This window comes from Pseudomassariella vexata (genome assembly GCF_002105095.1).
Source record: "Pseudomassariella vexata strain CBS 129021 chromosome Unknown BCR38scaffold_22, whole genome shotgun sequence".
In the NCBI taxonomy this organism is placed as follows: domain Eukaryota; kingdom Fungi; phylum Ascomycota; class Sordariomycetes; order Amphisphaeriales; family Pseudomassariaceae; genus Pseudomassariella; species Pseudomassariella vexata.
Genome location: NW_024467977.1, coordinates 300,594 through 316,511, shown reverse-complemented (window position 1 = coordinate 316,511; position 15,918 = coordinate 300,594). Strand labels below are relative to the sequence as shown.

At 49.7% G+C, this 15,918-nt stretch overlaps 4 protein-coding genes across 4 annotated transcripts; 1 reads left to right on the top strand and 3 right to left on the bottom strand.

The window, feature by feature from the left end:
* Positions 1-1,956: 1,956 nt before the first annotated feature.
* Positions 1,957-2,523, bottom strand: BCR38DRAFT_414411 (uncharacterized protein; the record flags this gene model as incomplete). Its single annotated transcript, XM_040858931.1, has 1 exon — positions 1,957-2,523. One exon carries the CDS (start codon positions 2,521-2,523, stop codon positions 1,957-1,959), a length of 567 nt encoding a protein of 188 aa, XP_040710239.1.
* Positions 2,524-3,822: 1,299 nt separating this feature from the next.
* BCR38DRAFT_490545 (uncharacterized protein) lies at positions 3,823-6,603 on the bottom strand (the record flags this gene model as incomplete). Its single annotated transcript, XM_040864534.1, has 1 exon — positions 3,823-6,603. The coding sequence occupies one exon, from the start codon at positions 6,601-6,603 to the stop codon at positions 3,823-3,825; it is 2,781 nt and encodes a 926-aa protein (XP_040710238.1).
* A 2,442-nt stretch (positions 6,604-9,045) lies between these two features.
* BCR38DRAFT_414409 (uncharacterized protein) lies at positions 9,046-9,460 on the bottom strand (the record flags this gene model as incomplete). The annotated part of the gene is made up of 2 exons (XM_040858930.1): positions 9,046-9,140; positions 9,190-9,460. 2 exons carry the CDS (start codon positions 9,458-9,460, stop codon positions 9,046-9,048), a joined length of 366 nt encoding a protein of 121 aa, XP_040710237.1.
* Positions 9,461-12,726: 3,266 nt separating this feature from the next.
* BCR38DRAFT_450831 (uncharacterized protein) lies at positions 12,727-14,992 on the top strand. Its single transcript, XM_040861413.1, has one exon. It carries the CDS (start codon positions 12,787-12,789, stop codon positions 14,809-14,811), a length of 2,025 nt encoding a protein of 674 aa, XP_040710236.1. The 5' UTR covers positions 12,727-12,786; the 3' UTR covers positions 14,812-14,992.
* Positions 14,993-15,918: the final 926 nt, after the last annotated feature.

The window sequence follows — 15,918 nt, the reverse complement described above, 5'->3', positions numbered from 1 at the left end:
TTCTTATAGGCTGCCTTGAGGGGTCCAAAGACTGACTGATCGAGAGGCTGGAGAACGTGGGATGTGTGTGGCGGTAAGAAAAGCAAGTGTATCTTGTTTATGAAGCAGAGGTACATAAACTCTGTCGTTTCGTGGCTACTATGCCCATCTAGGATAAGTAACCTAGTCTCTTCAGGGTCCTCTGGATGAGTCAAAGGAATAAAGATCTTTTGTAGCCACTCAATAGCCGTAGAGTCAGACGTCCACCCATTCTATATTGCTGTAAACCTCCAGGCTTCGTATGGAGTCAAGTCTAGAGGAAACCACTGCTGCTGGACAGACTTCCCCTTGTATATCACAAGTGGGGGTAGTGCAGTACCAGTCGCAGAGATACACTCTATAAGAGATGTCCAAGCTCGAGATCCAGGCTGTTTCTTCCATATAGAACGAGTCTCAGATGATCCTAGAACAAGACAATTTGATCCTCTACCTTCTAGAATACCTTGTCTCATCCATATTGTATCGATTCGAGGCCTTAATAGCTTTGATCTCAGGGATAGCGAGGTATTTGAACCATTGCCTGATCACATTAGCTGAGGCTCCATTAGTACGCTGGGAATCGATAGCTCTGCTTCTCTGGACCTTGACTGAAGGTTTCCTCTTGATAAAAGCCTGGACCCACTTCTTTCCAAGGGGTTGGGTGTCTCCGTGGATCTGTAGGATACGCTCGGCGAAGTCTTTGAGCTGTTGATGGGTTGGTGGGAGGCCTAGGGCAGTCTGGAATCGAACCCATTCAGCCAGATGAGATTACTGGGCTGGAGAGAGCCTCTGGTAGTCAGCGAAGGCTATATCTCTTGACTGGGCTCCCTGAATCCATCGTGAAAGAGTAGACCTTGGGACACCATGCTCATATGCTGCTTTTCGGAGGCTTTGACCGGTAGCTATTGCTTGAAGAGCTCGATAAATATAATATTCGGTATTTTGACTCATATTAGTGTAAAGAAGATGTAAGTAAAATTTCGTAACGATTGAATCGATATTGGTAAAGACAAAAGTGGTTGAAGTTAGAGGCTAGCGGTGTTGATGAGGCATTTTTGGGTGTCCCGGATGTGGGTGTGGGACGTTATAGAGAAAACATCCGTAAACACCAGATACCTTGCCCAACTCGTGTCTCTCATTATTCCCATATTATCCTTTATCTTCTACATTCGAATTAAATTCAAACTTATCAAGCAGGTGCTTGCAACCCTCTATTTTCCTCTGTCCATTTTTGCCATGTGTGTTGTGTTCAAGGGTTCATCTTGTTAGATAAGTGACTTAGCTTCACATAATGGGTAAATCGTTTGTATTGTCTTGTTAGTCCCATCAAGCTATGCAGAAAAGGCATGGAGCTGAGTGTTCCTTGGACCTTATGACTTCAGGCACCCATATTTATGGTCATACACATGACCCCTTGTAACTAGCACATCTTCTTTAGTACATATGTGTTACCTCCTAATACCGAAAATATCTTCACTTAGAGAGAGTTACAACAGGAAGTAAATCTCAGTAATACGTTTATACAATTCGGTTACGATTATCATTCTGGGATAACAAGGGAAAAATGAGCGCAACGATAACACTCACTCACCTCATCTTACCTTGCGTTCACTTACTGAAGGTAAATGACTTCTTGGTGGCATCGGCAAGCACCTACAATCAGTAGCGTACTCCATCTCAGCAAGATGGAGTACGGTAAGAGCTTGATATTGATATTGACCTTCTCCTGCGCAGCCTTCCGGATGGAATTTTGCACCTTATCCCCAGCTTCATCATCCTCTGTGGCTTCTGCGCAGGAGTCCAGGAATTCTACACCTCATTACTCACCTCAAACAAGTACGGTAACCTCGGCGCAAACCATCCGGACCAGCTCTTCCCCGACGGCTTCTACTTGAGCACGCTACTATCATGCTCACCTCGAAATGAGTCGGCAACGCCCTAAATGGGAGTAGGGATAACGTAGCGGAACCGGATGGACCACTCAAAGAAGGCGTGACTGTTGGTAAGAGCACACTTCTCTGCATTGCCGCCTCGGGATTCCATAGCTCGAACAGCTACAGATGCACCACTGTAGGCATCGACGCAGGACTCCTCGTATATGTTGAGGTTGCGCAGCTTCAGCGTATGGTTGTACGGCAACCTGTCGCTAAAATACAGACTCGCGTCACCGCGCATGATGGAATCTCGTCTTCTAACGTGGCAGTAGACGAAGACGGGCACCGAGGTGTCGCAGCCGTACGTGATGTGTGGTGGGTGGGACCATGGTCTTTTCCTTCTGTCAGCCGTGCCTATCAGGGTTTGAGGTGCTGCACGTGCTGCACATGGGGTTGAACCAGGAAGTGTCCAGCTTAATGTACCAGTTGGAAACCAGTGGCCTATGAGGGGCTCCAGGGGTGGTGGCGGGCGTGCTATCTCGGAACTGCTCGTCGCATTTGGGGTTGAAGCGGGCGGCGCCAAGGAGCGGCGCCACGGCCATGGCTCCCACCTTGTCGATCTTATGGTCATATGTGAAAATACTTCATATAATAATTTAGATCAACATCTGCGTTCGCTTAGTAGACGGCGTCCGCCACTTGGAATCAGGGACAGCAATCGGCACATAGCTACTTGCCGTGCTTCTTGTATTTTAACTTGTCCCGCTTAGCTGACATGAGTTATGTGCCTTTTAAGCCACTAGTGGGTTTTCTGAGCACTCGTTGGGCCTTGCCGATCCGGTTGAGTTCACCAACAATCTAGAGTCGTTGCGCTGCATGCCCTTGCTAACAAAGGTGGAAGGCCTGGAGTCACAAGACCAAATGGGTCAATATGTGAATGGGGCGTTCCACTTCGTGAAGTTCTGAGGATGGGAGTGCAGATCGTCTAGGACCAGAACTTAGAGGTGCGACGGGAGCTGAGCGGAGGTCTGACATGGGTGATACCCATTACGGCTGGATACTACGCTTCTTCTGTGTTAGATGACAGATGAGCCAGGTGTTGTGCCTTCAGGTGGAGAGGGGAAAAAGTCACCCATCACATCGGCTGGGGTAGGGGGGGGGGGCGCGAGAGAGCTTCTCCACCTTTACCATGCTGTCTAAGGGAGGATGCAGAGGACACTGGAAAAATTGGCTAGTCTTTTCTATGTAGCCGGAGCTGGGGACTCGGCTTGGAGAAGATGAAATCGTTTCGGGTTGATGAGGTTGTTTGGAGTGTTTCGGGTGTTCTTATCAAGTTTGTGCTGCTCAATTATAGTGAATTTCTCTTGTGTGATATCTCAATTAATGAGTATTTTCCGAGAGATTAGTGCTCAACGCAGTGTATGTGAATGTTCAAGGGTATATGATGGCTGTTAAATGACCCAGAAGATCCTGGCTTTTATATACCGTGAACCTAAGACATATGATATAGTCTACAGTCGATGATTAGATCACATATGACCACACAATAAGTAAGGGGTATTAGAGAACCAGGTTAGAAGACAATGGAATTATTAACTCATGCCTCTTCAAAGCTAGTGTTAGAAACTCAAACTCTGAACCCTTACTTTATTCAGGCCTGTGAAACACGCCTACGCATGTGACAGTGTCATTCCTCTCCATATTTGTCCTGGAAGCACCTCCAGCAGTCCCTATTCGACATAGCAAAGTTCTCAATATATAGTACGAAGCCCATATGCCCCCTGTGTCAATATTATATTCATAAATTATTTGAAATGTGTGAGCATGAATTAGTATACAGTGGTTTGAGAAAATAACTTGGTGATAACGGCGCTTTCCTGATGCGCTTCGTGTTTAGAGGAACAGACAGCTCTTGAAAACTGAAGTCTTTTTAATTATCCCCCAAAGCACTCCCAACCAACGCCAAATTCTCCAACCCAGCCAACCCATAAAGCGCCGCATCATTCGCCGCCAACCAGCTTGCCTCATCCACCGGAATCAGCACCTTACTCCCACTGACCTTCTCTGTCTCCCACACTGTCTTCAAACTCAACCCATCTGTATTATAAAACTCATTCCACGCTCTCTGCGCTAGCGTCTCATTCCCCAGATGATTAGCGGCCCACGCCGTAAGCCTTGAGTGTCCCTGCTTCAAATTCAAATTTCCGAAACTGACGCCATACCGAGCTGTCTGCTCGACCGAACTGGCACCGTAGTAGTAACAGTAATCCAACCACGCCTCAAGGAAGCCGGTAGGGACGTCATCGGGACCTAGATGATCGAGAAGCTGGGAGATAGTCTCCAGCATGCCGAAGCTGGCAGAGAGATGGGCCACAGTGACCTCCCCTAAATTCTCCGGGTCGGTAGGCGGAGGCGAGATGGCGCCGGTGTACGTATTATACAGCGCCTCGCCCGTCACAAACCCATTCGTTAAGTTCGCAATCGTGCGCATACTCTCAAATATCCTCTCCCTGGACTCCTCCCACCTCGGTCCACGGCGTTCCCACTCAATGAGCCACGCAATAGCGATGCCGGACCAGTCGATACCAAGCGAAATCCAAACCGCCGTGGGATCAGGGACGTAATTCACCCCAGCTGTGTGCACTTTCCGCCTCGCATCGATCACATTCCACACCTCGCCCACATCTAGCACCTCCCTAACCAACTCCCCCACCCGCTCATCTCCACCGGACAAATGCCAGAAAATCTTACGATAAATTGGCGTCGAGATGCGGACCTGTTTCGCACTATCGCCCCAATGCTGGACGCCGTGTCTCGTGCCCAAGCCCTTCATATGACCGAGATGATAAACATCCGTCTCGGCCACATGGCGCAGCTGTGCTTCCGCGAAACGGTACACGTCTGCTCTTCCCGAGCGCAGAAAGTAATTCCACCAGAACAAATCTGGCGAAAGCTCCGAGTTGTCCCAGGCGTATCCGCCGATGTCGTAGCGCCATGTGTGCCGGTCCACGTCGTACGTGTGCATGAAGTCGCCAAAGTCCCAGAAGCCGTACCAGCGGCGTTGTTCAACTTGCTGCTGGTAGTAAGAAAGCAAAAAGTTGAGGTTGGATTCTATTGTCGCCGCCGCGGCTGTTGAGTTGTCCGGGGGGGCCCAGTAGCTGCCGATGGCTTTGGTGGAGTGGATGTAGTCTGGTTCGGCGAATAATACTGGGGGCTGGTTCGTGTGGGCGGTTAGAGTGGCTAGAGTGTCGGAGGACGGTGTGGTGTCGAAGGCGTAGAGGAAGAGTTCGCTGTATTTCGAGATTCCATAGGGAGTGTTATAGCCTTCTTCGTAGTCTTCATATGTGATTTCCAATGCATCAAGTTGCTTGGTATAGTTACCGCTCTCACCAAGTCCATCGTGGAATGGTCGAAGATCCAGAGGCCCAGCTGACGGGCTGTACAACCAGACTGTTATGCTGCCTGTGTCGGTTGCGGCATTGGAAATGTCGAGGCTTGTCGGATATTTCTTCCAGAAGTCTCGAAGCCCGACGGCGAGACCACCCGCAGTAGCACCACCAAGGTAGGCGAGTCCATCTGAACGGGTGCCTCCTGGGATCTTGACCCAACTTTGACCTACCTTGGTTCGTTTCTGAAGGTTGAACCCGTCGGGAGACAGTTGAGTCAATCGAAAATCGTTCCAGGCGGGAATCCATTGCGTCCTAGAGCTGACGGTTGTGGCCCACGTTGAAATGTCAGGGGTTTCCTCCCCTTCAACTTGAGCCGTGCTGACCTCCTGTCCAGGATCCCTGCGAAGACCTGTAATCCCCTGCACGGCCTCGTTGAAAAACCCGCCATCGACTCCTGCCAGGCGGACATGGCGGTTGTACAGCTCCTCCTCTGCCAGGGGGACATCGAACTTGATGCCAATTCCCGTGACGAAAGTATCGGAAGAGTTCTTGTCGTAAACAATGTTGTGCACAATCTTGATGGCATCCGAGCTGGCGTACAAGTAAAATCGAACCGTAAATGGCAGCCAGGCACCTGCACCTGCTTCAGTTTGGTGAGTGCCGCTGACCGTCACCAAAGCGCGAGTTGAGCTATCCTCGGAGATGGTGGTCTGGTTGATGACGCCCTGAAACTCTAAGTGCTCAATCGAAGTCTGGTTCACACTGTTGTCTTCATAGTCGATAATGTCGGATTGAGTGCGCAGGATCAACCTCCCGCTCTGACCCACAGTCTTCCCCCCGGAGGTCTGAATAGAGCTCACAAGGACGGACCCGGACTTGGGGAACGTGACGGAAATTTTGCCTGTGTCAACAACAATGCCATCCCCGGAGTCAGTGGCAATACCTGCAGATTGACGCTTCTCGAACAATACCGTCAAGTTGTCAGAGCCTGAAGCAGTGATGGTGTATTCTTCTGCAATGGTCTGTGACGCTGGAATTGCATGTCCTGACCACTTAACGGAGCCATCAGGCCAGTATCCCGTCACCCAAGACTGCAGTTGTATCTTCTCAGACCCAGCTGTGCCCGTAAAGGTAGTCGTGTTGGCGTTGAATTTGCCACGGGGCCATGGCAGCCCGAAGGTCGTTCCCGAGTTGTAGTCCGGCGCGCCCTCGAGCCAGCGAACCGCGACGTCTAAGGTGCTGGTGTTCAGAAAGGACCGAGGGGCCCCGAGGACTAAAGAAGCACCAAGAATGGCCAATAGGCTGACTGCCCTCGGATGCATGGCTTCTATAACGTTTTGCAACTGTCACGACGGAGGTCGAGAGGTAAGACACATTGAGATTGGCAGCAGGGTGTCATCTAATATACCCGCCCTTGCAGCTAGAAATATCCATCTTTATCACCAAGCTAATGACCCTAGAGATGGCCCAACGTTACATCTCGGTCATTCAGCCGTGAATGCGACGTCGTTGTCGCCATCGATTCGTCAACCGTACCTTGTAGTGGCACCTTTCGTCCAGGGCATTATATCCCTGGAGCTTGCGTGCCAACCCCTGAACTGAATCTAGTGGCTCCATCAAGATATATATCCACGAATGATACGACTAAAGTCATTCTGCAGACAGAACTTAGTCCCATTGCCGTTCACTCTTCCTGCATATTATAGCGCATGACGTGATAATACGAGTCTATACCCTCATAGCGAGACGCAGGCAAGCGGGGACGGGAAATGACTTTATGTCTTGGCTGCGGGTATTGGGGTAATGATGGACCGAGGCGTGATATATCTTGGCGCCGGCTAGAACGATAACAAGTCAACTTGGTTACTGGGTCAGTACACTAGACGCTTCTTTTTAAGGTCAAGTATTGTCACTGTATATTCACGATGGGTCTGGCAACCCCATCTATTGGCCACATTGACACTGGTCTACTTTCTTCATCCCGGATGTCCCAAGCTACATTTTGATGCTAACCAGAAAATCAAAGGGCTCATCAACGGCAAAGCAGTATTGAGTATTTCAGCCAGTCACTTGGTACTGACCAGCCATGCTGGCCTATGCAACTTGAACCAATCGCCATGTATCGATAGTCATCCCCAAGGTTGTTCAGCAACAGTTAGCGTGCTTTTGGTTCAGAATATGGTCCATTTTTGGTTGGCATCATGCCGGTAAGATAGATGCGTTGTGTGATGTTGAGCAAAGTTCATGTCATATTGAACTACATTCGTATAGGCGGACTTCAGATTACAGCTTTACTGCGAACTTAGTATCAACTATAGCAGGTCTCAATACGGTAGACCTTGGGTACACATGAATAGAGGAAACAGTTCTGCCAATGTTCGGCGATAAAAGATGATACCGAATATCGCTGTATGAGGGTGTTAGACGAGGCTGTGGAATACTGCGTTATCATCTATAACCATAGTCAGTCAGCGGCTGAAAGTGCATTTCGATGCGCAGCTTACATGGCCCCTATTTTGATTGTCCAGTGGGTGAGGGTTTGGATCGAAAATGCTCCAGTCACGAGAAGAACTGCTTGGACGTGCTTTTGCCGGGGTCTGGGAGATATGGTGTAAGTCCCATGTTCCCCAGAACCTGGTGCTTGGTGCCGAGCCACGACAGATATCCCGCAGCCTGCTCCTGTCTAGCTTATCAATAGCACACTTCTGCATCCCTTCTCGTTGTGATAATTTTGTGAATACAATGAATTTCCAGTTCTATCATGGTGAACTCATCCATTCTACGACCCATTTCAGCCTAGCTTTCACTCTTTTATTCCTATCAACTCAAAATGGCTGATGCTTTTCGATTGCGGTGTTCCTGTACGTCCCGGTGGGTATTCAAGTTATCTTGCAGAATTACACGACGTGCGACTATATGTCTTTGTAAAACTAAAGAATTCGACGGCGGTGGCCGCTGCTAGCTGGTGGTGGGACAAAGAGACATAGATACGTGCTAAATACCCCTGAGATGCTTGATTCAGTAAGCTCATACTAAATGATCTAGGCCGATGTTATGTACCAAAACGACCTCAAAAACCTCGTATCGATACGTAACTAGTGCAATCAGATGACGGGCCACTGCTATATCTCTAATAGGAAGTATCCGAGTGACCCTTTAGGAGATCAACGAGCTCTAACACAGAGTCCATCCACGGGGGTTTGCGGATCCTCCTTGATAATATCTAAGTAGAAAGATGGATGTACTATGCCGAGTTGGGCAGGCTCTAAGTAGTCACGTTGACCGACAACAGTGGCTGCTGGTTATACGACGGGCCTGCATCCCTAGACGCTAACATCACCGGCAGGGGAATCGATAGCGCCTCCTCACCGTCAGATTACAACATAATGGGCGTGAAGCCCAAAGACGATAGGAGCATTGAGGTGGCGAATTTGATTACAGACAAAACCTGGCATATTTGTGAGCCAATCTTCTGGTTTTTGTCCTCATCTTAGCAACTATTGGTATTAAGCAAAGGTACTAACTGTATGTAGCCACCTTCCCATCTCCCCTTCTCAACTCTCTCAACACCTTATATACAAGCAGCAGCTCCAACATCTCCTTCACCCCGACCTAAGCACCTAAAGCGACTTTACTATATAAGGCTGGGATGGCACAGCCAAATCTATGGGTTTCGCCATCGACAACGCACAAACCCGCTTCGTCTTCTACCTAGGCACAGACAAGGTGCTACATCTAGCCAGCAGCACGACAGTGAACAGCGTCTATAGCCCCTGGACCACCATCGACAGCCAAGCCAACGACACATACTGGCCCGCGGCGGATGCCGCCCATGCCGACTTCGGCATCGCTTCTAACGCTAACACGTACGAGTTATACTAGTACTACATGTTTAATGGCAACCTTACGCAGGTAGCTAAGTCGAAATGCGACGGGTGGGGCGATCGCCTTCCGCTGCCGACCAAGAATTTGATGAGCCCCATTCCCACCCCGTCCAACACTACCGTGCCTCCACCGCACAGATGATGCGGCCGCGCGCCTATCTACAGGCGGGGTTGCCGGCATCAGCGTAGCTGGGTCGTATTCTTGATCGTCCTCGTCGTTCTTGGCAATCATGTTATCCTCGTGCGCCGCCGTTGGCGCTGAGAAAAGGAAAAGAACGGCGCACAAGTTGCCCATGAGGTCGTGGGCTAGTTGTCTGGGTCAGGATTTTCCATCCAATCCCACTAAGCAGGATTCTCCCATGTCGCCACTGGTGAGTAATGCTGTGTTGGATCCGGCGTATGTACAGCAGTACGATGGGCATGAGACGATGAGCCGGATCAGGGGAAGCGCTGAGATGTTGCATCGCAACACGTGTAAGTCTTGAGGAGACATCGTGGCTTGCCATGGCTTAAAAAGATCAAGGATCGACGAAGGCCATTTGGAATACGAGCAGAGGGAAGACAGATGACTCGCTTACTTTCTGCTCAGCATGCAATATAGCGGCTGGAAGTTGACGTAGGACAAATACTATTTTAGCTTAACTATACTGAGGTTGTGGTTGGTTGCCTAAGGTCATGGTGAGGCACTCATGAGTGAGATACATCCCTTGTGCTGCTTGGGACCCCCACGCGCAGCAGCCCCCCCCAAACCCAACGTATATTTCCCTTCTTCCCGTTCGTATGTAGCTGAAATGCCAGTGACGGTGCGATCCCACGAGGGTCATGTGCAGAGTAGATATTTCCGCCGATTGCGATAACAGACCATTTTGCAACGGCAACCAGAAATTAGCCAAGCATTTCAAGAAGCTACTCGTTGATCGGAAGTGGCGCGAGTCAGTTAAGGGCGAACATCGCAAATTCGACATGTTTTCTATCATCCAAATCTGCCACACACGTTGTTCTACTGCAACGCCTGGACCTATTTCGCTGGGAATCCTGAGTTTTAGCCAGGGAGGGGATCAATCCATGGACATGCCTAGAAACTACATATTCACACTGAAGAACCTAGCTCCCATATCAACAGGAATCAACATGGCATCAACTGTCTTCTCTGTTGCGTGGCGATCACTAGAGATGGTGACATTCACCGGACTTGTCGTAATCTATAACAAAGCATGGAATTGAATGTGTTTCTATCTGCCAAGTCCAGACGAGTGAAGGTAGCCAGCCATAAGGGCCTTGAGGACAGAAAAGAGGACCCATCAAACTTGCTCATTTAGAGCAAGTTAAGAAACCCTAAATCCGCCGTTGAGCACGAAAGAGCTAGAAAAGGGTGTGTGCGGTCCGACAAGATAGCCCACCAGGCATTTTCTCGAGCCGGAGGCCCTGTTAATACTCGATAAGAACGGCCAGCTCCAACTACCTGCCATTACCACGGGCTATGGAATCCTAGACTCTTTTCTCCCTCGCTTTCAGAAGCGCAAGACGAGGCTTCTGGGTGCGACACCACCGACAACGATCTTGAAGAATCCAACGTACATCAGGATCCTTCGTCAAATGACGTATGGTACGTCAATCGCGTTGTTAGGCCTGGGATTCGGAGCCTCCTAACGGCACGAAAGATAAGTACAAATTCTTCACAGATCGCAAGAAGAATGTAGACTTTGCCTTGCTGGCATTAAGTGAACGCCTCATCTCATGCCTTGGCAAGTCGCGGCAGACTGCCGCGAAATCCAAGTCATGTATCAATTCCAGGGCTTCCGTATGTCCACTACTGGCCGTGGAAAGATGGAATGCGCATTCCACGATGTTCAAATGATTCTAGTGCCCGACAGAAAGGCTACTAAAGCAAGGATTCACTCACGTTACCTAAGTTGCTGACCACGTTAAGAATTGACGAGTGGTCCCGTCTAAATGCCTTCTCGCTAGCTTTAAGTGTCCGTGTATGCGTGTCCTTTGCTTCTTTAAGCTTACGTTCCCCCAGACGATACTAATAATCGGCAGAGTTCGACAACATTATCGAGGATCTATATGAGACCTTGCTCAACTTTCGCTAATTATTTACCTATTCCGGCAAGATCCGCTAGACTAGCTAGGCTTTGATACTGTAACTTTTCAGCGGCTTATCAGATAAATGCTAAACGAAAATAATACTACTTAGAAAGCCCTTTTCAACCTGGTCACTATACTAATTAATACTCGTTCTGTAACTCTAGTTAAAGCTTTCTACACTCTCTTAAGATCAATGTATCTATGCATAATAATACTAATATAGACCTTTGATAAAGGACTCACTAATACTAGATAATTAGAAGCCGAATACATTTGGAGTCTAGTGGGAGGAGCGAGTGATGAATCGTACGTGAAAATTGTAGTATTACCGCACACATGTGCAAAACGATAGCCCCCACGGCTCACGTTAACGACACGCTCGCCGGAGGACCTGTTTGCAAGGAGCTTCTCCATGATGAGGCTTGTGAAGAGGAAATGGCCGACGTAGTTTTATTGGAATTAATTCTCCCCCTTATTGATCTTGGAATAAGGCACGGCCAGAGTGCCTGAATTGATGACAAAGATATCTATGTCTTCGGGATACTTGTTCATTTCTTCAGCGGCATCTTGGAAGGAGCTGAAGGACGCAAGATCCAGCTGCTGCAAAATGCCCATCGGGACGGATGGGTTCATGTCCCTGATCTTGGCAGCTGTCGCTCGTGCTGTTTCAACCTTGGGATTGGTGAGCATGAGGAGTCTAGGATAGGAGCCCTGGGAGATTGCCTCGAGGAATAGGCCCCAAGCCCCCCAGTCGAGACAACAATCGTGACGAGACTTTGTCCTTGGCTTCGGAGCTGAAGTTGGCGACTAGCATCGCTGCCGGTTTTGTCGTTGTAAGTTTCGTTAACAAGTAAATCTGGGTAGCCTTAGGGGTTTGGATCTCATGTATTACTATTATATCTCGTATCCATCAGCGTTCCGGAATTAGTTTAGTGTTAGATGGCGAACGGAATACTGCTGCCGAGGCCCCTCTTCAGTCACCGTCATCAGACATAGAATAGCAGTTAGCTATAGGTGAAATCATTCATAAAGTCCATCTGTGATTTTCTCGTAATTATTCACTTGAGAGCTTGTTTTTACGCCCCTCCAGGGATTCAAGCTTGATCAGATTATCCATTGTGGTCGTAAAACCCAGCTAGACTGAGAATGAACACACGGAGGTGCTGGACTGAATGCGCATAGACACTGTTCTATGCACAATTCAACGTAAGGCTGCTTGATGATATTCGAATAAGTCCTTGCAAAGTACGCTTACTCTATGCCCCACTAGCTTCGCGCCGCCTTTCTTGTACAGCGATCATAAGCATTATCCAGCGCTTATAGCGTCAAGATCCACACCAAAAGATACAACACCCTTGCAAACCGAGGTCGGCGCGTCTGCGTGATCCATGCCACCCATGACCATGGCGACGGTACTACTGCTCGTTTATAAGCCATCTGATAAGATTCTCGTGCAACCCCAGGCATCCGCAACGATGCGACCTCCACTTTCTTCTTCGTCTTCCGACATGACCAGTTGCATTCGCAGCCATGGACGACGCCTCCGGAACCAATATATGGGCTAATTTCTTACAAGCCAGCCTGCGATTACCCAAGACCAGATCCCCAGCGTGGCAAAAGCTCAACGACAGCGTCGCAACAATCTCCGATAATTCCAGCCAAAGCCTCTCGCCCGACCCGGAGAAACTCGCGTACCTGCGGCGCCTTATCGCTTATATAGTCGACGGACGGGACTTCGTGGTAACCTATAACTATGTACTGCTGGTCGTGCTAGTCTTACTTTCGGTACTCCATTGGAGAAGGAAGTTGCTTGGTAGGCGGAAATGGAAGCAGAGCGTTACACGGTCGCAAAGTGCCAAGACTGCCGAGGATGTGCTGGTATTTGAAGGACAGCAGCGCCCGGGTGAGGATTTTGGCAGTCAGGACCTCAACCAGCCATCTTCGTCCTCTAGCAGCACGCTGCAGGACTCTTCAGCGCTAGAGTATACTTCAAAGATGGTTGATAGCGATGCCGACATTGAGCGGCAACCGTTATTGGGCTTTCGAGGCCGCTCCCCACTGGACGCACCAAGGCAGCGCTACGCAAAAAGACTTCCCGACGCCGTTGCCGCGTGGCTGATGTACCAACCACGACCAATACCCATCATCAATCGCACCCTGCCCTCAAACGGAACCTCATTGTTCGTCCTGGCCTACGTCGCCCTGAACATATTCTACAATGTTTATCAAATCGACTGGAGACCCGAGTACTTCTTCTCCTTTGCCGACAGGGCAGGAGTGGTATTCATCGTCAACCTCCCGCTCCTATACCTCCTAGCCGCCAAGAACCAGCCTCTCAAGTTCCTCACTGGGCGGTCTTATGAAGCACTCAATATCTTCCACCGCCGCGTCGGCGAGCTCATGTGCTTCGAAGCATTTGTTCATACCCTCGGCATGATTATATGGGAGCTTTGGTGTTCGCCCGAGTGGCTGCTCCGGGGAAACATCTGGCATTTCCTGACGGGGCAACTGGTCTTGTTGGGGTTGGGCGCCTTTGCGGCCTATGAGTTGCTGTACTTGACCTCGCTCGGCAGCTTTCGACAGAGGTGGTATGAGGTATTCCTGGCATCACACGTCGTGCTCCAAGTGGCGGCACTGGTTTTCCTATACCTCCATTTCAGCACGGCTCAGCCGTACGTCGCCATGGCTTTGGTCATTTTCCTGGCGGATCGCTTGATATGGCGAGTCGGGCTCAAGCGTGTTTCTATGAAGGCCAATTTGGATATTCTGGATGATGGCAGCACGCTGCTTCTGTCTGCCGATTGGGACATCCCTCGATCAACGGGCTGGGGAGTTTTGGCACGGTTTCGTCAGAGTATCGTACATGGTTGGCGTCCAATGGACCACGTCTTCATCTCCGCCTCCGCCCTGGGCCGTACCCATATGCTGCAGGCTCACCCCTTTACTATTGCATCCGCGGCTCCTAAGCCCTGCACCAGCGCTGAAGCCTCGCCTCCGCACGCATGGCTCAGCCTTCTCATCCGCGCACACGGCGGCTTCACAGGCGATCTGCTGCGTTACGCGCAAGAACACTCAAGTATTTCTGTGCGCTTGGATGGACCTTACGGGTCAACCGATGCCATCGACATGCTCCGAGCACGCGACACCATCATTCTCATCGCCGGCGGGTCCGGTATTGCGGTCGTGTTTCCTCTTCTTTGGGCTCTTGTGCACGAACAACCCTTCTCTGCTTCTCTTGGAGGGGGAGCAGGAAAAGAATTCCATCTCTTATGGGCGATCCACTCGCGTGCGCAGCGCAGCTGGATGCTGCAGGAGTGTTTAGACGAGCTGGCTCAGGCAGGGGTCCACATCACGATACCAGAGCCGACGGCAGAGGCGGGGAGACCAGATATAGGGAGTTATGTGGCGAACCTGGCGCTCCGGGGTGATGATCAGGAGCTGGGCGTTGTGGTATCGGGGCCGGATGCAATGAATAGAGCGGCGAGGAATGCGTGTGCAAGGGCGGTCAAGAATGGGGCGGACGTTAAACTTAGAATAGAGAAGTTTGGGTGGTGATACGGGTAGCATACATGCATGGCGTTTTGGTGAGTTTGTTTTTAGGGGCATTATTGGATAGATGGTTGGGTTACGATGAGAATTGCATTAGATCTTGCGATGCTTGTTGATATAGATGAGAAACGAGTTTACGTAGTCATAAGAATGGGCGAAGAAAAATCCAGATCCCTCATTACTTGGACTTGTTCATTAGAGATGCGAAAGTATTGCTGTATTCGTGATTGAATACTCTCTTTGCCTATTTGGCTTACTCGTAATCTTTAGGGGTACACTTTACTCACGCCTCGCAACGTTTCCGTCGGTAATGGGCCTGTTCTCTGATTCAACGGATCCCAGCCGCTAGCCGAACAGATATACCGAGAGCTTTCGGCCACAATCATGAAGAAAGAATATGTCCAATACATTTCAAGATGTCAATGCTAGCCCGAAGAATGACCTTCGCTGCAAGACTTACGGAGAGTTGAATAAAGGCTTGATACGCCGAAGTCCCAATACTAATGAGAATCACACATCCAAATGAGAGTAGTTGTGAGGAAGACGAATATTCGGCCAATTTGTTTGCGAGCGGGATCCGCCATACATTGACGAACCCCTATTTCTGTATCAGCAAGGAAGGTACCGCTGTGGGCCTTACAAATCACCATAAGTAGATCAATGCACTGCTGTCGCTCACGTTGGTCAGCGTGACGCCGGTTTCCTCGCTTACAGTCGTCCACGCATCTGGTTGTGTCTATCAGGTGATGGAAATATGGCCGTAATGGGAATGTCTGACCTCTAGGTGTATTCTCGCCAGAGGACAATGCACAGGCGTACAGTAAAACAAGGAACGTTTGATAATATTTCCTCCATTTTTGCCATGCCATGAGGCGAGACCAGTGAAGTCCTCGCAGAAAGTAATTGAAACAACTAGTTTTACAATAGGATCTGGACCACGTTCCGTGGCCCTAGGAAGATGAGCGACATCCGAATGACCAGCACTTCGCACGGGACAAGCCAACCGACTTTTCCGCTGCCGAATAATCAGCAAACGCGTCAGAGTAGGGGAAATATTGAAATACCATCGATAAGAAGTTCCGTTCCCAGAGATTGGTCACGGTCCAGTCGCTC

Excerpts from the sequence above, each read along its gene's own strand:
- BCR38DRAFT_450831 (XM_040861413.1), top strand. The coding sequence starts at position 12,787 with ATGGACGACGCCTCCGGAACCAATATATGGGCTAATTTCTTACAAGCC.